We start from the raw sequence: 24,401 nt of genomic DNA on the forward strand, positions 1-24,401 counted from the left end.
GGACTTCTGTGGGAGATGTTGTATGCTGATGTTTTGGTGTTGATTGCAAGGAAGGAAAAGGAGGTGGAGGAAAGATTTAGGAAGTGGAGAGATGGTATGGGGCACAAGGGCTTAAGAATAAATGCAGATAAAACAAAAGTGATGATATTTAGGGTACTGGTAGTTGTTCCCAAGGCAGTCTGGCCAAACAGCCCTGTGATATCTAGGGTTGGTGGCAGTACTCTCAAGAGGGAGAGTGGCCATGTGCAATTTGCCGCAAGGGCATGGGAAGTAGTACCATCTCATGCAGTATTTGTAATAAGTGGGTGCATAAGAGGAAAAAGTGGCTAGAGTGGTTACAGGACAGGGGTTCAGTTGAAATAAAAACTGAATATACTGAGAACAAAAAGCACGTAAAGAGGCTAGTGAAGAGGTAAAGGGAGGTAAATGATCTAGAAAGAAAAATTAATACAAACTACCCTGAAAATAGGAAATTATTCTGGAAAGAGGTGCAAAAATGTAGATGTGACAGCAGAAAGAAATGTGTAGGTGTGAAGGATGTAGGTGGTACTACCCATGGGAATGAAGTAAGGACCAGATGGAAAGCATATTTTGAAAACTTGATGAATAGGAATGGAGAAAGCACAGCCACTGTAAACATGATTGGTTTTGGGGGTGTGCAGAGAAGGAATGCAGTGCCAGGAGACGTGACACTCGCACACGTGAAGATCGCTGTGAAGCGACTGAAAATTGGAAAGGCAACCGGGGTTGATGAGGTGTATGCAGAGATGATTAAGTGTAATGGAGAGAGTTGAATGAAGTTCTTGTTGGAGATATATAAGAAGGCATGGATGAGTGAAACTGTGCCAGCAGAGTGGAAAAAAGGCTGTGATTGTACCCCTGTACTAAAATAAAGGTGAATGAAGTGAGTGCTAGAATTATCGTGGCATAAATCTACTGAGTGTGGTAGGGAAGGTATATGGAAGAATTATTTTAGAGAAAGTAAGAGAGATATCATAAGTCCTAGTGAGTGATGAACAGGGTGGCTTTAGGAGTGGCAGAGGATGTGTGTATCAAATATTTGCACTAAGACATAGTGGAGAAGGTTTGTGAGAAGGACTATAACGTGTTTATGGCATTCATGGATCTGGAAAAAGCATACGACAAAGTAGATAGAGAAGGATTGTGCATGTACGGTGTAGATGGTAAGCTGCTAGGTGCCGTCAAGCACTTTTATTTTGGTAGTAATGCATGTATAAGGGTAAATGGGCATCGAAATGAATGGTTCGCGATCAGTGTGGTCGTGCGACAAGGTTGTGTGATGTCCCCATGGTTGTTCAATATATACCGTATATGGATGGGAGGATGAGAGAAGTAAAAACATGATTATTGGAGAGGGGGAATTGGCGTTGGTAATGAATGGTGATGGATGGATTATCTCAAATTTGTTGTATGCTGATGGTGCAGTACTGCTTGCAAATACCAGACAAGAACTTGGTAGACTAGTGCAGAGTTTTGGTGATGTCTGTGAGTGTTGTGCCTTGAGAGTAAATGTAGAAAAGAGTAAAGCGGTGGTTATTGAGAGAGAAGGTGACTCCCAGTGTGATGTTAGTGTATGGAGAGAGAGTGGAATTGGTGAGATTTCAAATACCTGGGTACAGTGGTAGAAAAGAGAGGAAAATGTGCAAAAGAAGTGGAAAGTAGAGTGACACAAGGCTGGAAAATAGTTGGGGCAATGAAGACCTTGATAAGAAGCAGAGGCTTGGGTGTTGCAGCTGCATTGGGCTTACATGAAGGAGTGTTAGTGCCAACTTTAACATATGATGTGAGACTATGGTGTGGCATGAAAATGAAGTCAAGTGTGAGAGCAGTGGAGATGAGACTGCTGAGGAATGTATATGAAGTACAGAGAGTGGATAGGATACGAAATAATGTGATTCATGAAAGATGTGGCATGGTGAAGTCTGAACACCAGAATCAGAGAGAGTATACTGAGATGGTATGGTCGTGTGGAGAGAATGGATAACAATAGAGTGGTGAAAAAGGTATATCTGAGTGAATTTGAAGGAGGGAGGATGCAAGGTAGGCCAATGAGAAGGTGGAGAGATATGGTGGATGAGTGTGTGAGGAAGAGAAGTTTGGAAGTCGGTGAGGCTAAGGAACTGACAAGAGATCGAGCTGGCTGGATGAATATTGTGAGAACACATGATCAGGGATTTGGCACCCCTTTTTAACGTGATAGCTTCTGGATTGACTCTATCGGATATGTGTGAAACTACAGAATGTGGTCAGTGTTTTTTGTGTATCAGATAGTCAGGATTCCGGGGGCTTGAATGGTAAATGAATGGAAGCATGGCCCATCGGACTGGGCAAATTTGGGCTGTCTGGACGTTGCTACACCTCACCCTGCCCTAGGGAGGGAAAGGAGGTCCTGATGATGATGATGATGATGATGATGATGATGATGATAAGAGATGTAGTGGCATTAGAGGTAGACTGTGAGATAATGCCGATTTTATGTGTGTGGTGTGTCGGGGAGAGCATGTGGAAATTGTCAGGTGAATGGATTGAACTTGTTGATGAGTCTCTTGAGTGTGTGGAATTTTTTTTTAGGGAGACATGTTATGTGCTGGAGGTCAGGCTGGAGCTAGCTCTGTGGCTAGGATGAGGAGTGGTTGGAAGACATTCAGGGAGCTGTTGCCTTTCCTGACATTGAGAGGGCTCTTCCTACTTGCTAAGGGTTCTTTGTATGCAACATATGTTAGGAGTGTAATGCTGTACGGTAGTGAGGCATGGGCAGTAAAAGAGGATATTTGCAGGCAGAAATGTACAGAAATTCCAATGATTAGGTGGATGTGCAATGCATCCCTCAGTGCAAGGCCTGGGGGTACTAGGTTTACAATGGAAGAGTTGAGAGGTAGGATGGGACTGCAGTGTTTTGGTGTTGTGATGAGAAGAGATAGATTATGGAATGATGGTGTGGGCATGTGGAGAGGATGGGGAATCGTAATTGGTTGCAGAAAGTGAGAAGCACTAATTTTAGGGGTAAGGTTGCGAGGAGTAGACCAAAAAAGACCTGGGACGAGGTCATTAGGTGTGATCTCAGGGTTAAGGGACTGAACAAGAGGCTGCCAGAGATCGAGCAGCATGGAGAGCCACCATTAGGTGACCAAGGCTGATGCATGCAAGCATGGTAGAGCCTTCAGAAATGAATGCTGTAATGTTTTGCTTTAAAATCTTAATTTTGATCATTTCATTTTTGTTGTTTGTTACTTCTTCATTAGAGTGTCTCAAAGCAGAAATTTTAAATTCTTCCTTTACCAAGCCTCTGCTGAGTTACCTTCAGGCTTCCTCCTTTCCTTAAAGTTTTTTCATTTATGCTCATGGTAAGCATTTGAATATGTAAATTTTCTTTTTCTTGACTGTTTTCTTTAACTTGGCTACTTCAGTGTGAGCTTATCTGTGCACTTACATTTCTTTTTTATGTCTGTAGAAGTTCTTTTGTGCTGTTGGAGAGTTTATTGCTGTTGTATTAAGTTTCCTCCCTCCTACTTATAGAGCTGCATCACTTACTATTGTTGTGAAGGTTTTATTCATTTGGCGAGTTGTCATTATTGTTTCATCCATCTGCTATAAATATTTATTCTGAACTAGCAAACTAAACTCAACTACCTTCTCCTACTGCTTCAGGGTTTGGCATTTTCCTTCAGATTAGCCTCTCCCTCTCTTTTCTGAGATCTAGTATAGCAGCATAACTCAGTTTCTCACCATATTTTTGTCACCTCTGACATTTGGTGGTAGGTGGTGGCAACCATCATCCACTTTCTTGGATGCAGTGCTGCTGCCTACTTCTTCCACCTGTATTTTTTTTTTTTTTTATTACAGTATTTACGTTTTATCTGCCCTTCCACTTCCTGTTTCTCCCATTCTTCCTGGCACGCTTTATAACTCGTCTCTCCACTTCAAGTGACCCTTTATTGAGTGACAATCATAACAGTTTCCTGTAACCCAGGAAATCTTTTACAATGCTGGGTTGTTACCATATACAGTACAATCCCAGTTAACCGGGTGGCTTGGGGAATTTACCTTCCCGGTTACAGATTTTTCCCGTATTTCTGATTTTCAAGTCAAATCTATACAAAGGCTATCACAGCAGTAAATACAGTTCAGGTACTCACCAGTCACATTAGGGGTTACACTAAGAGATTCCGCCTGAAAAACTGCCTTGTAAACACACACCATGGTCATAACGCATGTGTGCAATGTCTAGCAATTTGCAGTACTGCAAATTACACCAGTCCATTGTTTACCGAATTACTGTATTCATTATATGTACTGTACTCATAAAAATTGAAAAATAAAATAAAGAAATAAAAGCTTGAACATTTATTAGTGAACTGATGATGTGTTGAGACTGCACTGTAGAATTATCACAACACCTGTGCCCCCACGTGAGTTTCTTTACGTTTCCGACTGTTCTTCTTCCCCACCTGACCTCCATCACTCCACCCCTCACCCGCCACTCAGCTGTTTTGCAGAAAATAAAATAAATGATGTACGTATGAAATGCAGGCATATTATTTATTTATTTTTCTTCCAACAAAGTAAACTTTCATTCCTATTAACATTTATATTCAGGCATTAGTGTTTTATAATGTTCGCCTCTTTCAAGTCTGTTGCATATGTCCAGCTTCTGTTTCAAGGTAAGCACGATACGCTTACATTTAGTTTGCACTTTAGGCATTTTGGAGTGTACAAATTACCGTCTATCAGAGGAACACAATAGCAAGAGACCTTGTTTACTGTCTGGTGGCAAAACGCAGACTGGTGATTTTTGGAGGGTGTGGAGGATGACTGAATTCAAGTAGGGGAAAGAGGGGGAGAGGAGGGGTGGTTAAGAGGATTTGCTAGGGATTTACATCAGCCGGAAATGTCTTCACCTCGCTTTGTCTGACTTCCCCCAGCCTCGCGTGACACAATCAGACGGCGGTTTGGCGGTCCATTCAAATTGGCGCACAGTTATAACTTACTGACATTTTTACCAGCCCTTGAATTTTCGCGTTGTTCTGAGTATTCCGTTTGTCTGGATACCGGATAGCTGGGATTGTATTGTAACCAAGTATGTTAACATGGTAGAGAGATGCAAAATGCGGCATCCATCCAAAAACCAAACCAATACACTTTTCCCGTTCCATGCTTTGGTGAGAAGCTTTCTGCCACAAGGGAACATTGGTTTACTACATGGGACAGCTGTGCAGGGATGGTTGCTTCCCTACAGTTGATGGGTCTGCTTATATTAATTCAAACTTTGCCCCATCGTCCTTTGAATTTATGGAAATATTGATAAACCTCCATCAGAATTAGAATTGCAATTGTATATCGACCAAGTCATCAGGCATTGAATGAGGTTTCATAGAGTTTGGTCAGTTTCTCATGCATTTTCTTTGAGATCTGGTGGACTGCTTGTTTGTGGCGATTTTAGTTATTGGATTGCAAACCCGTAGTTGAAATTTTTTTCCTGCTAATTCTTTGAATTGATTGACCAGAATAATTTTTAAAATCATGTTCATCAATCAGCACACATCTCAGGACTTGTCCTTGCATTTGCACATTGTTAGTGGAAGATGATTCAATTGACTCTTTCATCTTAGACCACGTTTTGATCACTTTTGGTTTGAAATTCTGAAAGCCCCTTCTTATAAAAAGGTGATCAGGTTAAGAAATTATAGGAATATTGACCACACTCTGATCTGTTGCAAAGTTGATCAGTGTTTAAACTGCACTGACTCTTCTGACCTTTCTTGTGTTGATTTAGTGAAAATATATATAATAATCAGTGCTGGGCAGGTGCGCAAACACTTGCGCAAAGCGCAATTGCGCACTCTTGCGCTCCGGTGATATCGTTTGCGCATTGCACACCGCACTAGACCATGCCAAATTTTGCGCTTGCGCACATGAAAAGGCAGGTGCGCAAGCGCAAACTTAGTTGCGCTTGCACAACTAATTTTGCGCTTGCGCACCTGCCTTGCACACCTGCCCTGTGGATTGCACACTGCGCAATCCAAGGGACACGTGGTCTCCCAGGGGACACGTGGTCTTGGGAGCTTCCCGCATGGCTGGACAATGGATGGGGGAGGCTGGGGCGGGTCGCGAGGGTGGGTTGGTGGGGGGAAGCGGGAGGGAAGGGGGTAGTAGCATTTCTTAATATGCTTCAATAGAGATAATGTATTTTTAATATTTTTAAAATTATTATTATTATTAAATAATAATAAATAATTATTTATTAAGATTAGCATATGCAATTCCTTACAAAAACCATTAAAACATATTATTTAAATCAAATATCCACAGCCTAATAATTTATTAGGCTGTGGATATTTGATTTAAATACTCTGTTTTCATTATTTTTTATTTTTTGTAATGAATTACATATGCTATTGTATATCTATATTGAATTATTAAATATATTGTCTTGACAAGACAAGAGAGAGAGAGAGTGAGATAAAGAGCATTATTCTGAGAGAGAGAGAGAGAGAGAGAGAGAGAGATTAAATACGGGAATGGCAAAGGAGCGTCCCTTCGAGTGAGGAGATAACGCATAAACTTCGTCCCTCATCTCTCTCTCTTATTCTCCATTCCCTCCCTTCTCTGACACTTATTCTCCATTCCGTTCCTCCTCTGTCGGAGAGAGAGAGAGAGAGAGAGAGAATATAAGAATGGCAAAGGAGCGTCGCTTTGAGTGAGGAGATAAGTCATAAAACTTCGTCCCTCTTCTCTCTCTTATTCTCCATTCCTTCCCTCCTCTCTCACTTATTCTCCATTCCCTCCCTCCTCTGTTGGAGAGAGAGAGAGAGAGAGAGAGTTGATGATACAGTAATCATGTGATCTTTGCCAGTGCCTTGGTAAATGTAGGCTGTTTTTCCCGGACAATGACCTACTGTACCTCAGTCACCGCGGGGTAGGGGGGTTTTTCAAGAATTCTCCCCCAGTATCCCTGCTTGTCGTAAAAGGCGACTAAAAGGGTTGGCAGAGGGTTACTGCCCCTTCCCGGAAAACAACTAACTAAAAAAAACAAACAATAAGCCTCGGACAAGGACTGACCAAACGATGACGACCAAGGACCGGACAAAGGACATGGTTATCGGAATGTGGAATGTAAGGGGAGCGAATGATGAGGTGAAAGAGAGAGAGATTGTCCAGGTGCTTGAGGGTGCGAAAGTGGATGTATGTGGAATAACTGAAACAAAATGGAGGGGAGAAAGTGTGAGAGAATGGGAGTATGGATGGGGTATATGTGCAGGAGTAGGTGAGAATGAGAGGGCAAAGGAAGGAGTATGTATAGTTGTGAGTAAAAGATGGAAGAAGAGCATAAGACAGTATGGATCAGTTGGGTCAAGGATTGTGTGGGTAAAGTTGAAAGTTGGAATACAAATGTGGACGATTGTGTGTGTGTATGCGCCAACGCAAGATCGTGCTAGAAGAGTGAGAGAAGAGTTCTGGACAAATGTAGAAGTGTGCATGGAAAAGTTTGGAAGGAATGAGAGTGTTTTTGATCGGTGATATGAATGGTAAAGTTGGGAATGTGAAGGTGGATGGAATAGTTGGTGAGTGGGGTGTGCCTGCTGAGATAGATGAGAATGGGAGTGCATTAGTGGACATTTGTGCTGGGAGGGGGTTGGTGATAGCCAATACCCTCTTCAGGCATAAAATGATCCACAGGTATACATGGCGAGTGATGAGAAGGGTGGATGGTGAACTGAATGAAAGGAAGGCAATGATTGATTATGTGTGTGTGGATGAAAAGATGCGAAGATGTGTAATGGATGCAAGAGCTTATAGAGGTTGGGGGAGTGGACTTTCTGACCACTACTTGGTGGTGGCCAGAATTAGAATTCAAGTAAGATGGAGGAATAGAAGAAGGGAAAGACGAGAGGAAGGAGTAGTTGCAAGGAGAGTGGAGGGGTTACAAGAGGATGAGAAAAAGGCAGAGTATAAGAGAGAAGTGGAGGGACGATTGGGCAAATATGAATTAGAGCAGATGGGAGACGTGGAAGGTGAGTGTAGGATATTTACAGAAGAAATATGTGCAGCATGTGATGTGGTGTGTGGAAGGAAGAAAAGACGGAGGGGGGTGCAAGGAACAGTGTGGTGGACTGAAGAGGTGAGACAGGCTGTGGCACAAAAGAAGAAAGCATACAATGAATGGATGAGAAATAGGGGCGTGGAAGAAGTTGAGAGGCGGAAGAGAGAGTTATATGTAGAAAGAAAGAGAGAGGTGAAAAGATTAGTAAGAGAGAGTAAGAAGAGAGTGGATGAGGAATTTGGAAGGAATTTGAATGTAAAGTGGAGGGACTGTAAGAAAATGTTCTGGAAAGAGGTGAAAAGAGTAAGACAGGGTGGAAGTGAAGTTAGCAGGGGAGTGAAAGATAAAAATGGTAGATTACTAGTGGAGAAGGGAGAAAAAGTGAGCAGATGGAGAGAACACTTTAAGGAATTGTTGAACATAGAGGATGGAAGTAATGCGAGTATAAGTGGCTGGGGAATGGCTGGGAGAAGGAGGGAGGTGAGAAGACAGGAAGAAATCAGTAGGATAGAAGTTGTGGAAGCAATGAAGAAAGTTAAATTGGGGAAGGCCCCAGGAATTGATGGAGTGTGTGGTGAAATGCTGAAGCATGGGGGAGAGATAGTAGTAGAATGGATGTGGAAGATGTGTAGATTGGCCTGGGAGGAAGGTAGAGTCCCAGAGGATTGGAAGTCAGGTATAATTATTCCTTTGTACAAAGGAAAAGGGGAAAAAGAAGTGTGTGGTAATCATAGGGGCATTTGTCTTCTTAGTATAATAGGAAAAGTGTATGGTAGGATACTTATCGACAGAGTTAGAGAAAGAACAGAGAAATTAGTTGGAGAAGAACAGGGAGGCTTTAGGAAGGGAAGAGGTTGTGTAGATCAGATATTCATTCTTAGATCTTTGGTGGAAAAGTTTCTAGAGAAGGGAAAGAAGTTGTATGCGGCTTTCATGGATTTGGAGAAAGCATATGACAAGGATTGTGGAAAGTGTTAAGAATATATGGAGTAGATGGGAAGTTGTTGAATGCTGTGAAGAGTATGTACGATGGTGCAAAGGCTGCAGTGCGTGTGGATGGTGAACTAAGTGAATTTTTCTCTTTGAAAGTTGGGTTGAAACAGGGATGTGTCATGTCTCCATGGTTGTTCAGTTTGTACATGGATGGGGTAATAAAAGAGGTACAAAGTAGGGTAGTGGATGTTGGAGTGGCCCGGGTGAGAGAGGATAGTGTTTGGAAACTCCCTGTACTGTTGTTTGCAGATGATACTGTGTTGTTGAGTGAAGACAAAGGGGAGCTGCAAGGCTTGGTGGATGAGTTTGGGAGAGTGTGTAAGAAACCGAATCTAAAGGTGAATGTCGGGAAGAGTAAAGTGATGGTCTTTGAGAGAGGTGAAGTCAGTGAATGTACAGTGAGGTTGGATGGGGAGGAATTGGAAAATGTGAGTACAGTACGTTTAAGTACTCGGGTAGTGTGATGAGTAAGGATGGAGGTTTGGAGGGTGAAGTGCTTGAAAGGGTACAGCAGGGAAGAAAGGTTGCTGGGTCTTTGAAAGCAGTGATAAGAAACAGGGAAGTGAGCATGGAAGTGAAAAAGTTACTACATGACAATATTGTGATACCAACTCTAACGTACGGAAGTGAAGCTTGGACGTTGTTGGAAGGACACAAGTCAAGAGTGAGAGCAGTGGAAATGAGTTATTTAAGAGGAGCCTGTGGAGTCACATGGAGAGACAGGCTGATGAATGAGGATATAAAGGAGCGTTGTGGTGTGGATGTGGATGTGATAGGAAGCATTATGAGGAACACGCTGAGGTGGTTTGGCCATGTGGAGAGGATGGAGGGTGAAAGACTGACGAAGAGAGTGTATGTGAGTGAGGTGGAGGGGGGAAGAGGGAGGGGGAGGCCGAGGATGAGATGGAGGGATGGGGTGGAGAGGTATATGAGAAAGGGGGGTGTGAGTTGGGAGCAGGGCAGTGAAATGGCGGGGGACAGGGCGACTTGGAGGCGATTTGTTTGTGGCCACCCGAAACGGGATTGAGGCGTCTGGCAATAGATAGATAGATAGACCAATATATATTTTACAGTAATTCCCACAAATATATGCAAATGATTTGCGCTAGCGCTTTGCGACATTGCACAAGCCAAATATTAGATTGTGGACTTGCGCAAATTACAAATAATAGAAAATAATGATAATAAATAATAGTGAGTAGGTATGCTGTTTTATTTAAATATCTCAATATTTTTAGTTATTCCCAAAAATATATGCAAATGGTTTGCGCTTGCGCTTTGCAACATTGCGCAAGCTAAATATTTGTCAGATTGCGCATTTACGCTTGCACAAGGTAGTGAACTGTGGATTGCGCTTTGCGCTTGCGCAAGATCCTTCTTCGTTTGCGCTGCCCACCACTGATAATAATGAGCTTGGTTAATCTTTGACTATCATTGTCCTAAAGAAGTAAAGACATTCATAGTGCAGGTATTTGATTTTTCTCCTTGGTTTGGTCCATTCATCAGTTCTTTTGCATAGAAGACCTAGGAAAGCTTAATGTGAATGGGTCTTGCAGTGAGCCAGACTGACTCAGTTGCATTATATGTCTGCAAGGTGAGCTCTTGTTCACACTGTCAAGGCCGCCAAACCAAATTATTACCAAGATAAGGTTGATTTATGCAGTGGTTGGGGGGGGGGGGGAAACAGACTGTGGTTATGAATAATCAGATTAATCAGAAGGTTGTGGCTGGGAAACCAACTTCTGTATCCAATTTCCAGCTGGCTTCTGATTCTGTTTCATTCTTCACAATGAAGGTATCTCATATAGGAAGTGAATTGGACAATATTTCTTTTTAGTGAGGAATTTTCAGTTGAATTCCAGCCATGGTGCACAAGAGGTCATATGCTTACATCATTTAATCCATTGGATGTTAATCCATCCATCCATCCATCCATCATCCAATTCTATACTGCCCCATGTGGAGCGTTAGAGCCTGGGGCTGGGCAAGTTGATTCTGACATTTAAGATGAGAGTGACCAGTCTCATTCATCCCTGAGTGGCGTTATGTAAGCAATAAACCCCAGCCACCCCTTGGATATAAACCTACGCCATCTCAATCCATCTGGAGCGCTTTAATTACCCACTAAACCACCAGGTTCCATAATTTGGTTATATGGTTACCAACCAGTGCAGTAATTGGTATCCTGGTGTACAGGAAACCATTTGGCTTGTCACTAAGTGTAGAGTCACCCATAGGCAGAAGGAAGAGGAAAGAGTGAAGGAAAGAAAGGCAAAAGAGGGAGTGTAAAGTCACTGTTAGGCAGAAAGAAGAGGAAAGAATGAAGCAGAGAAAGAAAGAATGAAGAGAGGAAATGGCAGACACCCAAAGCAGCACTGCCTCAAGTGAGTGGATGGTGAGTGCCCCAAAAATAAAGTTAAGTAAAACATTTGCTCACTTGACCGCTTAGTGCATTACAGTTGCTAGGTTGTACAAACATGCAGCAGACATTATTTGTAAAATAGTAGATAGAGCCTTCTTAGAAGTGGTAGGTGGTGGCAACTGTCATCCACTCACTTGATGCAAACCAGCCTACTTCCTTCTTCACATTTATCATTCTGTTTTTGTGTCGGTCCTCTCTTCCTAGTTCTTCCATCTTTCCTGTCACTCTTGATTACTCTTCTTTCCTTTTCAGGTGGCTTTACATTGAATGACAAGCCTAATGGTTTCCTGTAAGCCAGGAAACCATTTACAACACTGGGTGGTAACCATATAATCAACCCATCCGTGTTCCCTACGTGTCAACAAGGGAGTTGACGGAGGGTTGGTGCCCCTCCCTGTAAAACAAACATCTCAAAGACAAATGACCATCTCTTACAGGATTATGGCGTCTGTTGATAGATAGATAGATTGACAACATGCTTCCACACCTCATGCACCACACTATCACAGCATGGATAATCCCTTAACATAGCCACAGCTTAAGATCCCTGTGAGCAGTTTGTTGAAATGGCTGGTTTCCTCTGGTCTGCTGAGTTCACCTCTAGTTGAGCATGTTGTTACAACAAGAGCTCACGAAATGAAAAAAGTTTATACTTACTTTCGTAGAGTTCTGGTGGTTTGGACAAAGTACCATGAAATCAATGAATTTCGATTTTTGTTTTAAATCTGTATTTTGCATAATAATCTCAGTGATGTATCATATACCCATACAGTATATTGTATTCATCTCCTCCTACAGCTGCAAGTGTGTCCAAAGCGTGTGTGTATCTCAACAGTGGGTGTTCGTGAGGATCTGTACAAACGTGATCCCAATACAGTGCTGGTAACAGAATTTTTTGGGTCAGTACGCAGTGTGGAGCTAACTTCGCATGTACTCAACCTACCAAAGTGTGGAGGAGAGGGCAGGGTGGCTATCAACAGTTCACAGTAAGTATGATCTTCTTAGTAAAAGTGTTTTACATAGAGTAAACCCTTGCTATAGCAAGCCTCTTTGTACTGAATTTCAGATATACACATCAAACCTACTGAACAGGATTATAGTATAATCAATAATTTGTTATGTGTAGACAGTATAGGTGCCCGATTGAAAGACCTTTGAGCAAATACTAAACTCAGTGTCTCATTCATTTTATATTACAGTGCTCTTTACACATTTTAATGTTTTTTTAATTACTTTTTTTTTTATTTTTTTTTTATTTTTTTTTTTTTTCACTTTTCTGTAGAGCTAAGCAAAATATTGTTACTCAGAATACCACAGACCATATTTAGGATAATTATGACACACTTTCACTCAAAATGAAGTAATCTGCTTTGTTTTGGTTTGATGGTGAACATGAAGCAATCAGCCATTTTTTTTATGTGTCTGACTCTGGGCAAAGACTTCAGGACCTGTGTCTCAGGGGCAGTAGCCTGTCCCAAGGCCCAGTAGTCCTCCTACACCTCCACATGTCACCACTTCAGCGCTAACACCCACCTTCCATATTGAATACATGCTAGGGCTGCCTCATACAGGACTGGTGTATTGGTATTAGCGAGGGTATTTTTACAACATGTTGGCGGGTCATCTGGTACATCAGGAAAGGCTGCTTTTTATGAAATTCAAATCCTTAAACTGCTTCCTGCCCCAGCTGGGATTCGAACCTGGGTCCATCAGGACTGCAGGCCGCCTCTCTACCGAATCATCTCCCACCTGCCTGAAATGTGTAGGTTATATTTTACTCTTCATAATTTTCACTTGGTTTTTGTCATGTAAGAGCTCAGAAAATAGCATTGTAATGCACAATGATGCTGTGTCATTTCTTACATATAGCACCACTATGAAACCTGCATTCTCTATCTGCCCTGAAGGCTGTGTATATTAAGGCTATTGAGATGAGTTTCTTTGAGGGCAATTAGTCCATAAACTTTGAGCTTTGCAAATTTTATAATGATGGTTAACTTTTCTTTCATTTTGGGAAGAGAATTTGTATATTTCCTGTAAGGATGCTGTCTAGTAGCTTCTTTGGACTTGAGGTGTTTGGGCTAATACCAGGACTGAACCTTGGTGATATGGAGGTTGAGGTGGATCTGGTACTTGGCCTTGAGGTGCCTGTGGCAGAAGTGTTCAAGTTTCTCATCCATTTGGCTTGTGCTTCTACTGTCTTCATTAGTGTAATGACAGTGTTCTTCATTTCTCTTATAATGCCTAAAAAATCAGGGTGTGTATCATGGGTATTTTTGCTTTCATTTGTTTGAGCTTCTGTTCTCTGGTTTGGGGTGCCTGCAAGTATTGTGGAGGTTTCTGTGTAGGTCTGGGGTATCCTTTTAGTTCTTATTGTACCCATTAGGCGAAGGGAACTGCAGTTTGACCTATAGCATGTCCTGTTTTTCCATGAGTCTACACAGACATGAGGGTGAAAATGTTTACACTTCTGCCCTGCTTGCATCAGTTTTTGCCGTTTCCATCTCTCATGAGTTTTCCGCACATGTGTGAGTGACTGAAGGAACAGTATGTGCCAGTTACCCCAGTTTTGCTTGTACCTTTCTTGAAGAATTTGCTCACAGTTCCTTTCTTTGGCATGTTTGACCTCTGATGCTGGGTTACCTTATGTGGATTACAATAAACTCCCAATTATCCATTGTCGCAATATCCAGTGCTTTTTACATGGCTCTGTTGGAATAATATCTGGCTCAGAAATGGGAATCAGTCGGCCCTCTGGCACAAATAAGCAACCCAATCAGTGGGCGGGCAGACCTTGCAACTCGTTAGCCAATCACAGTGCATTGCGGGAGTGGCCCACCCAGCACGCCAAGCCTACGTTCATTCTCTCAGTCCCTCCCGTTGACGCCATAATGTGAGGATGAATCTGTGCATGCTGCTCTTGTGACCCACATGGTAGCTAATCCCTAGCACTGTGACTTAGTCTGTGGCCTCCCATGCCTCGCTCATTGCTGTATTGCAGTGACTGACCTTGTGGCCCCTCAGTGCTCTGTGCCCTAGTGCTCTGACTGCTGTATAGTGAGGACATATCTGTGCGTATCTACCCTCCATTGATGTGAACACTAGGTGAGTACAGTATGATTATGATTATATTATGTACCAGTACTGCACCTGTATTACTGTGCCATGTGTACAGGTGGTCCCTAACTTACGATTGGGTTACTTACTGATAAACCCATCGTAAGTGGAATACTGTACATCGTAAGTTGAAAATGCATTTAATACGCCTAACCAACCGAACATCATAGCCCAGCCAAGCCTACCATGAATATGCTTAGAATACTTACATTAGCCAACAGTTAGGCAAAATTATTAACACAAAGCCTATTTTATAATAAAGTGCTGACTATCTCTGTAATATATTGAATATTGTACTGGCGTCGTCAGTTGCGAAGGTCCAAGTTCACATGCGATGGCCATTAAGGGCTTGCCACCTTCATGCTGGGCAATAATCTTGAGTTTCATCTCAAAGTAATTGCCTTCCTCTTCTCACCAGTAGCAGGAGAAACAGGTGGGCATTTCGTAGACATGATGGATGCACAACACACAGCGTAGATACAATGGGGTGTCCAAAAATAAAATGCTGGCAACACAGAACACCATAGAGTATCGGTTGTAAACTTTTAGCGACCTTGTGGTGGACTAGGAGATGTAGCTGACTGCCTCTGCCCAGTATCACGGGAGAGTATCGTATCACATATCGCTTGCCCAGGAAAAGACCAAAATTCCAAATTCATAGTATGGATTCTACAGAATGTGTATTGCTATCGCACCATCGTACAGTCAAAATATCGTAAGTCGGGGACCACCTGTACTGTATCAGTGTTGTACTGTATTGTATTTTATGCTTAATTTTAATCATTAACTCATGGGTAATATTGTAGGAAGGTTTCTAGGATAGAGGCTCGAGATGGATAATAACACAATATCTGGCTCGAGGCCGAATGGATAGCTGATTGGGGGTACTATGCCGTATTCGGCATTCTCCAGTATCCGGCGTGGGGGTTGGCTGAATTGCAACCATTGATTGAGAGTTTTCTGTATTGCCTTGTTTGTTGGGTGAGCCATTGTTCTTCAGTGCTGTTATTTTCCCGGGGGGAGAGCACTTGGGTTTCCATCTTCTGGCGTGTTTCCCAATGATCCTAATGTTTCCCTTGGTTTCTCTGGGGAATTAGCATAGATGATAGGCCTTCTGGGTGTCTGGGCTTGGATAAAGTTCTGTATATCTATCTATAGCCAGATGCCACAATCCCATAAGGGATAACCATTCAACTTTCAGTTAGTTTTTTTTTTGCAGGGAGGGCACTAACCCTCCATCAACCCACTTGTTGACACATTAGGGAACACATATGTGTTGGGCATATGGGTACCACCCAGTGTTGTAAATGGTTTCCTGGCTCACAGGAAACCATTTGGCTTGTCGCTCAATGTAAAGCCAGCTGACAAGGAAAGAAGAGTAAGAAAAAGTGACAGAAAAGATGGTAGAGATATGAAGAGAAGAGGGCAGACACAGAAAAAGAAAGATAAGGTGAAAGAAGAAGTAGGCAGCATTACTTGAAGTGAGTGCATTATGGTAGCCACCACCAACCACATTTGGGTAAAGTAATTTTGGGTTATTTGTGTGGCAGTTTCTGGTTTCTTTTGGGAACTTGCATGCCTTTTGATGGCATGCTGGGCTTCCTGGGCATCTTTTGCCCATTCATCATTGTTATACTTTGCTGCATAGCCAGTGCTTCTCCGATGTGTATTTTGTGTCTGTTCTTAATTAACACATCAGCTGGTATAAAGGGAGTTACATGCAGAAAAACAGTGGATCCTGTCTTTTACAATCATCACAGCAGATGATGTGTGTTAGATCATGACCCAAACCACAAAGTGGCACATTTGTTTTTTGTTTGGATTGTAGTGGTGGCTGTGTGTGGATGGCAGCCATGTTTTCCTCCACTATGTTTATCACTTGGGCGGCCGTCCTTTTTAACACCAGTGCTCGTAGAGAGGTTGATGCTGGGAATGGTTGTTGATATGAGGGCTGTGAGAGGACGATATGGAGGTTTGCCAGATCATGTGATTATCGTATACAAGATTAAGCTGAGAGGAGCGAGGTGGACCAGAAGAGAGAGAGGAGCAGTCAGGGAGAAAGACTGAATCGAGAAGTTGAGGATCAAGGAAATGGCAGATGAATACGGGACCAAAGTAGGGGATGAGTTAGAATCAGTGAATTGGAATAAAATGGATCTGGACAGCCAGTGGAAGGCATATAGGGATTGCTTAGTTAGAAATGAAACAGGAGGTAAATGATGATATAGGAAGAAAAATGAATGCAAACTACACTGAAAATAGGAATTTTGGAAAGAGGTGTGGAAATATAGAAGTGAAAGCAATGTGATGGTGTGAAGGATGCAGGTGATAGACTATTAACCCATGGGGATGAAATAAGGACCATATGGAAAGATTATTTTGAAAGCCTGATGTATGAGATTAGAGAGAGCAGAATGGCTGTAAACATGATTGGTATTGGGGTTGTGCAGAGAAGGAATGCAGTGCCAGGAGACGTGACACTCGCACAGGTGAAGAGCTATGTGAAGCAACTGGAAAATGGGAAAGCAGCTGGGGTTGATGAGGTGTATGCAGAGATGATTAAGTATAGTGGGGAGAGCTGAATGAAGTGCTTGCTGGAGATATAAGTAGGTAAGAAGGCCTGGATGACTGAAACTGTGCCAGCAAAGTGGAAAAAAGGCTGTAATTGTACTCCTGTACAAAAATAAAGGTGAGTGAAGTGAGTGCAAGAATTATCATGGGATAAGTTTATTGAGTGTGGTAGGGAAGGTATATGGAAGAATTATTGTAGAGAAAGTAAGAGAGATATCAGAAGTCCTAGTGATTGATGAACAGGGTGGCTTTAGGAGTGGCAGAGGATGTGCGGATCAAATATTTGCATTGAGACAGATGGAGATGGCTTGTGAGAAGGACCGTGAGGTGTTTATGGCATTCACGGATCTGGAAAAAACATACGACAAAATGGACAGAGAAGAATTGTGAAAAGTTTTGTGCATGTACAGTGTAGATGGTAAGCTGCTAGGTATCGTCAAGTGTTTTTATGATGATAGTGAAGCATGCGTAAGGGTTAATGGGCATCTAAGTGAGTGGTTCACGATCGGTGTGGGCGTGCGACATGGTTGTGTGATGTCCCCATGGTTGTTTAGTATATATATATATATATATATATATATATATGGATGGAGTGATGAGAGAAGTAAAAACATGAGTAATGGAGAGGGGGATGGTGCTGGTAATGAATGGTGATGGATGGAATATCTCAAATTGTTTTATGTTGATGATCCAGTACATCTTGCAAATACTGGACAAGAATTAGAAAGACTAGTGCAGAGTTTTGCTGATATCTGTGAGCGTCGTGCCTTGAGAGTAAATGTAGAGAAGCGTACAGTGATGCTTATGGAGAGAGAAGGTGACTCCCAGTGTGATGTTACAGTGAATGAAGAGAGACTGGAATTGGTGAGAGAGTTCAAATACCTGGGTACAGTGATAGAAAAGAGAGGAAAATGTGCAAAAGAAGTGGAAAGTAGAGTGACACAAGGCAGAAAAGTAGCTGGTGCAATGAAGACCTTGATAAGAAACAGAGGCTTGAGTGTTGCAGCTGCATGAAGCTTACATGAAGGAGTGTTAGTGCCGACTTTAACATATGATGTGAGACTATGGTGTGGCATGAAAATGAAAAGTCAAGAGAGCAGTGGAGATGGGACTGCTGAGGAATGTATGTGAAGTATGGAGAGTGGATAGGATACTAAATAATGTGATTTTTCAAAGATGTGGAGTGAGGAAGTCTGTGGACATCAGAATCGAAGAGAGTGTACTGAAATGATATGGTCATGTGGAGAGAATGATTAATAATAGAGTGGTGAAAAAGGTATATCTGCGCAAATTTGAAGGAAAGGATAGGTGAAGTAGGCCAATGGGAAAGTGGAGAGATATGATGGATGAGTGTGTGAGGAAGAGAAGTTTGGAAGTCGGTGAGGCTAGAGAACTGACAAGAGATCGAGCTGGCTGGATGTATATTGTGAGGAGAAGTGCATGATCAGGGATTTAACACCCCTTTTTAATGTGACTACATCCGGATTGACTCTATCAGGCACATTTATGTGAACCTACAGAATGTAGTGAATGTTTTGGCATATCTGATAGAGCCAGGATTCCAGGGACTTGAATGATAAGTGAATGGTAACGTGGTCCATTGGATTGGGCGAATTTGGGCTGTCTGGACATTACTACTCCTCACCCTGCCCTAGGGTGGGAAAGTAGGTCCGGATGATGATTATGATGACGATTCACTCTACTTGTAATATGTCCCAGATTTTCTTGATGATTTGTGCTTGATGAGTGTTTGTTTACCATTTCTGTCAGTAATCTGCACCCTTACACTGAATAACACTGGGAAAAACACGCGAATACTGTAGTAGGATGATTTTGCACGTTTGTAGCAGGACAGAAAGAGCTGACCGAGTAACGGATTAAATATTCTTCCATATTGTGCCCTTGTTATTACCTTCTATTAACTGAACCCTATCTATGTACATTTTTGATACCATAACATTTTGTAATGTCTTTACTGGTTCTAAATTGTTAGAAAAGAGCAAATTGGGGTTTGAGCTTGGGGTGCCTGGGGCCAATGAGGATAAATCCCATAAGTTCTGTGTATTTGTTATTACTGTATATGCCATGTTCAATACCAGTTATGCATGATAACTGATGGATCATTGTACAAGCATATTTTCATGAATTTTATTTCCCAGTCAGTAACATCATTCAAAATCAGGAGATGCTTGCTCATAATCCCATTTCATTTGGCAAACATCTTCCTTGTTACAGTAATCAAACCAAATAACAAATGCTTTCCAAATACAGACATATCATTATTGTTAGCTTCATAACACAATCATGCCTCAGCATGCGATAGGGTTACATCAAAGGAAAACTCATTGCATAACGATTCATCATACACCAAGGTTGATATAACATGGGTGCAGTGGAGATAGGGAGGAAGCCAAGGCCCATGTAATCTAAAATCTCAAAAAAAAAATTACCATTTTAGACTTGCCCTCATTCCCCTTAGTAGCACCACCCTTTCCACTAGGGATAGCATCAATGCCAGACATGATTTCAAAGTCACAAATTTTAGTATTTCACACAGCAAATGTTATCACTTCACTTAGTATCACACACTGCACTATTTGTTACACACGTGCTGTCTTGTTTGGCAATAGCAATGATGTTTCAGTGGCCTTGCACATACAAAATGGGTTGAAAGAGGGAGACAATCACAGGGAATTTAAACTCCAGGTGACTGTCTTGTCTCAAACCTCTGATTGTCTATTTCTTCAGGAGGCACTGTGTATGCATGGGATTGTCATATGCGGCCACCACAATTATCGTACAGTAAACTCTCAAATATCCTTTGTCACAACATCTGGCCCAATGCAATGTCTGGCACTTCTGGCTCGGCTCCGTTAAAGCAATATCCGGCAAAGTTATGCAACATCCAACACTGAAACAGGAAGTGACCGATGGTTCAGTGCATTATTGGGATGTGAGGCGCATCAACTGCTTGTACACGGTAGCCAACCAGCACCAAGGAAAACCCCGCAACGCGCCAGCCAGTGAAAACGCCCGCAACATGCCAGCCAATCAGAAGTCGTTGTGGGAGTGGCTTTCCTGCATGCCGAGCCAACACACTCTGTCTCTCGTGGATCTCATTCAGTGAAGGCGTATCTGTGCACTCTGCTCTTGTGATCTTGTGATGGCAAAACCCTGGTGCTGAGACATGCTCTGTGGGCTCCCATGCCTTGTTTGTTGTTGCAAAACTTGTGGCCACTCAGTGCTTCATGTTCCAGCGCTCTGTTGTGATTCTGAAGTTACCGTACATAATTGTGTCCACAATACCACATGGGATTAAGTTCACTGAACTGTACTGCATGGTGTACAAACCCTCCATTGATGCCAACACTGTTGAATACATATTACTCTATGTACTGTATTACTCAGCTGTGTCAATACTGTATCGTGTTTTGCTTAATTTTCATCTTTTACTCATGGGAGAGTTTTCAGGACAGAGGGCTGAGAAAAGCAAGATGAATAAATCCACTGGGAGGGGGGGGGGAAACATGGTCTTTGTCTGCAGAAAGTGTGTGGTACCCGTACAGTTTTCTACCTAACGAAGCGACTCTGACTAGCATGAACTTGCAATATCTTACAGTATCTTGGCAAGTCCCTTCTGTTAAATGTTACTCATAAATACATGGAAAAATAAAAAAGTAAACCGAGCAGTTATTGGTGAACTGATGATTTGTGAAGTGGTGTTGTACAGTAGAATTATCACTACTCCCTTGCTCAAAGTTATGCAGACAACCTCGGACCACGAACTTGTTCCTTTCCTTACTGCCGTCATTCTATCCCTCACTCACCACTCATCTGTCTTTCAGATAATACAGTAAATACGTACCAACTGCCCAGACAAATAAACTAAAGAAATAAGTCCTGAGTATTTATTAGTGAACTGATGATTAGGAAAGAAGTCTCGTATAGGAGAATTATCACGACTCCCTTGTTCACAGTTATGTATAGGGCTGTGGCCTGCCAATTTATTCCTTGCTTGACAGCTGTACTTCCTCCCCCTCACTCGCCACTCAGCTGGTTTGCAGATAATACGGTAAATAAGTACAAATTGCAAGCACAGTAATTTGATCCAAAAAAGCAAACCTTCATTTCGATCAGCTAGATTTTATCTTTTCTGTCAGTGCAGATGCATTCTAAGATGATGTAGACATTCATCTTAGAATGCATTGGAGGAATAAATTTATGGGCAGCGGCCGTACACAACTGAGCAAGGGAGTCATGATTACTGTGCAACACTTCTTCCATAATCATCAGTTCACCAATAAATGCTCAAGATTTATTTCTTTTGTTTATTTTTGCATGCAGTTCATACGTATTTACTGTATTATCTGCAAAACAGCGGAGTGGCGAGTGAGGGGTGGAGTCCAGCAGTCAGGTAAGGAATAAATTGGTGGGCTGTGGTCCTATACGCAACTGAGAGCAAGGGAGTCATGATAATTCCACTGTACAACACTTCCTTCCTAATCATCAGTTCATCAATAAATGCTCTGTATTTAATACTTTAGTGTATTTTTTTATGTTTTATGAATAAAATAACAATTAATGTTTAACAGTGAACTTAGTGTGTGCATTGTGCACTCCTGCAAGACGCTGCAGTTGTGTGTGTTATGTCTGTGGGGTGTGTTTAAGAGGAAGATGTGTTTCAAATGAAATTGTTTGTATGGCCCTGCACAAAAGTGGTATTGTATATACCACAATGACATAGCCTGTGTATGAGAGTGTATATCAGATCTCTGGAGAAATAAGTAACTAGCAAGGTAAATTCCCCAAGCTTCCTGGTTAACTGGGATGTACCATACAATAGTACAGTAAGACCTCCCTATAACGTACTAATTGGGGCCCAAACCACTAATTGGGGCCCAAACCATTCTGAAAAATGTGAAATTCCGATAAAAGCGACATCCGGACTTCCCCCTGCTAACCCAGACTTTTTCCGATATATCAGACATTAGTCCGGATAGCATGAACGGTTTTTAAACTGTTATGGCTACCTTTATGGTACTGCACTGTGTTATAACTTCACTACATTAATCAGATGGTATAATATATATTGCTACTCCTCACCCTGCCCTTGGGTGGGAAAGGAGGTCTGGATGATGATGATGATGATATAATATATATAGTAATACTCTGCTTAACTGTACAATGATAAACATGTCTTTTATTCACCTTATGGTGGTGAACATACCTAAAGTGGTCAGGCAGACCGGACTGCTTCTGGTTTTATCGGACTTTTTACGATATACGGGAATTTAGTCCGGGAGCTCCTTGAGTCCGATAAAAGCGAATTCTGGTCTACTGAAGCCTGTTATATCGAGGTTTTACTGTACTTTACTGTATCAATAATGTATTGTATTTTATTCATAGCTTTCATTTTTTACTCATGAGAAAATTTTTAGGATAGGGGGTCAAGACAGTTAGTAACACAATATCCCATTCAGTGCTGAATGTTAAGCCAATGGGGGTGGATACTATGCAATATCCAGCGCTTTGCTGTAATCGGCATAGGGCTTGGCTGAATTACGATGGATAATTGAGAGTTTATTGTATAAGCAAATTTGGCCATTCCATTGTTGTCGCAGAACTGGGGATAACTTATAGTTCATTGTTCTGTTGATTTATCACATGACAAACAAACATATAACAAGATCTGAATATTGATCATACAGTAATCCCTGTAAGGCCCGGACGCCCAAGTCCAGGACATTTTGGGCTCGGGTCCTCGGAGACCAAAAATTGCCAAAGAATGTAAAAATGAAAAAAACAAGAAAATGTTTTCAACCCTACTTTGAATTTGCCGTGTGGTGACGAGCACCTGTGTTTTCGTGCATAGTTCCACCGACGTCCGCAAGAGCGCTCCTTCATCCTCCCCAGTTCCTGCTTACCTACCTTTGTGATTGCACACTAATCGCCGTGGCTCCCCACATGCTCGTTTTTGTGAATAAACAGTGAATAAACTGCAATACCTCACCACTAGACCACATGAGAATTTACAGTGTTGTGCAGTGTTAAGAAATTAGAATTCAGAGTGCAAAGGATTAAGTGCAGAGTGCAACACTGGCGTGTTGCAGCTGGCGTGGCGCAAGTAAGAACAGAATGTTCAGTGTTAAACAATTATAATTCTCAGTGCAAAGGATTAATTACAACACAACACTGGATTACTGTATGTGCTGCAAGTGCACCTTCACCACTATTAGAACCTTAGAGGAGGCAGGTTAATGTTTGTGACGGTCACAAACGTGTCATAAGTACCCTGTACACTGTTAAATATATTTCCATACTCACTTCTGATTTCTCATTCTTTGGTTCCTTTTCATTTATTTCATGGTTTCTGTCCCATATTTGTGTGCATAGGGTCTTAAATAGGTGCTGTGCATATCCAGTAGGGAGTAGTAGTAGTAGTTGTTCCCTAGGGAGTCTGGCAGAACAGCCCCGAATCCCTAAGGAAGGCCATGGCCAAGACCGGGCTTTCCCACAGAGCTCTCAAGGAGTGTATGTCATGTTGTTGGTGTAGGTGATTGTGTGCAATGCAGTCTTCCATAATGTGCTTAATAGTATGGGGTGCTGTGTTACATTTTGGACAGGCATCAGTGACGGAATCATCCAGCATCTTCTGGTAACTTAAGAGGGCTGGATGATGCCCACATCTCAGCCTGGCCAGGTGGGCCCTATCCTTATGAGGGAGAGAGGATTCCAAAGGGTGGATATCAGGAGGCTGTGCATGCAGCTGTGTGTTGTCTTTAGTTGACTGAATGGAGCAGCGAGTGATTTGAGTATGGATATGCTTCTGGAGGCTGGTGATATGCTTCTGGAGGCTGGTCTGAGGCAGGCGAGGGGGCAGAGATGACAGTACAGTATTTGTGTATGATATTGTGTGGTGGGTGTTGTTTTGATGTTCCTTGGTGTGTGTGGATGTGTTGCCATGTAGTGTAGTGGATGTTGTGGGTTTGTGGAGGCTGCAGCAAGAATTTGGGTGCCTCTCATGTCCAGGTGATCATTGTTGACTTTGAGGACTTTGGTTTCTTGATGTAGATGGTCTGTGGGTGTAGTAGCTGTGCAGCCTGTGGTTATTTTTAGGGCCTTGTTCTGTATAGTCTGTAGAGTGTTGTAGTGTGTTTTAGTGAGGTTAGGAGCCCAAGCAGGGCTTGCATAAGTCATCACTGAATGTATATATTGTTTGTATACTGTGGTGGTGGT

The 24,401-nt window shown here is 42.2% G+C and overlaps 1 protein-coding gene across 1 annotated transcript in view; it reads left to right on the top strand.

The window, feature by feature from the left end:
• LOC145415675 (putative GPI-anchor transamidase) overlaps window positions 1-24,401 on the top strand; it is a 78,258-nt gene that overhangs the window by 48,074 nt on the left and 5,783 nt on the right. Inside the window, exon 7 of the mRNA XM_080284891.1 lies at window positions 12,276-12,463. Coding sequence (XP_080141017.1) covers window positions 12,276-12,463 — 188 coding nt within the window. The remainder of the gene's footprint in view (window positions 1-12,275; window positions 12,464-24,401) is intronic.

The sequence above is a fragment of the Coenobita brevimanus genome, chromosome 103 (assembly GCF_032717465.1).
Source record: "Coenobita brevimanus isolate Jiangsu-jjx chromosome 103, ASM3271746v2, whole genome shotgun sequence".
In the NCBI taxonomy this organism is placed as follows: Eukaryota; Metazoa; Arthropoda; class Malacostraca; order Decapoda; family Coenobitidae; genus Coenobita; species Coenobita brevimanus.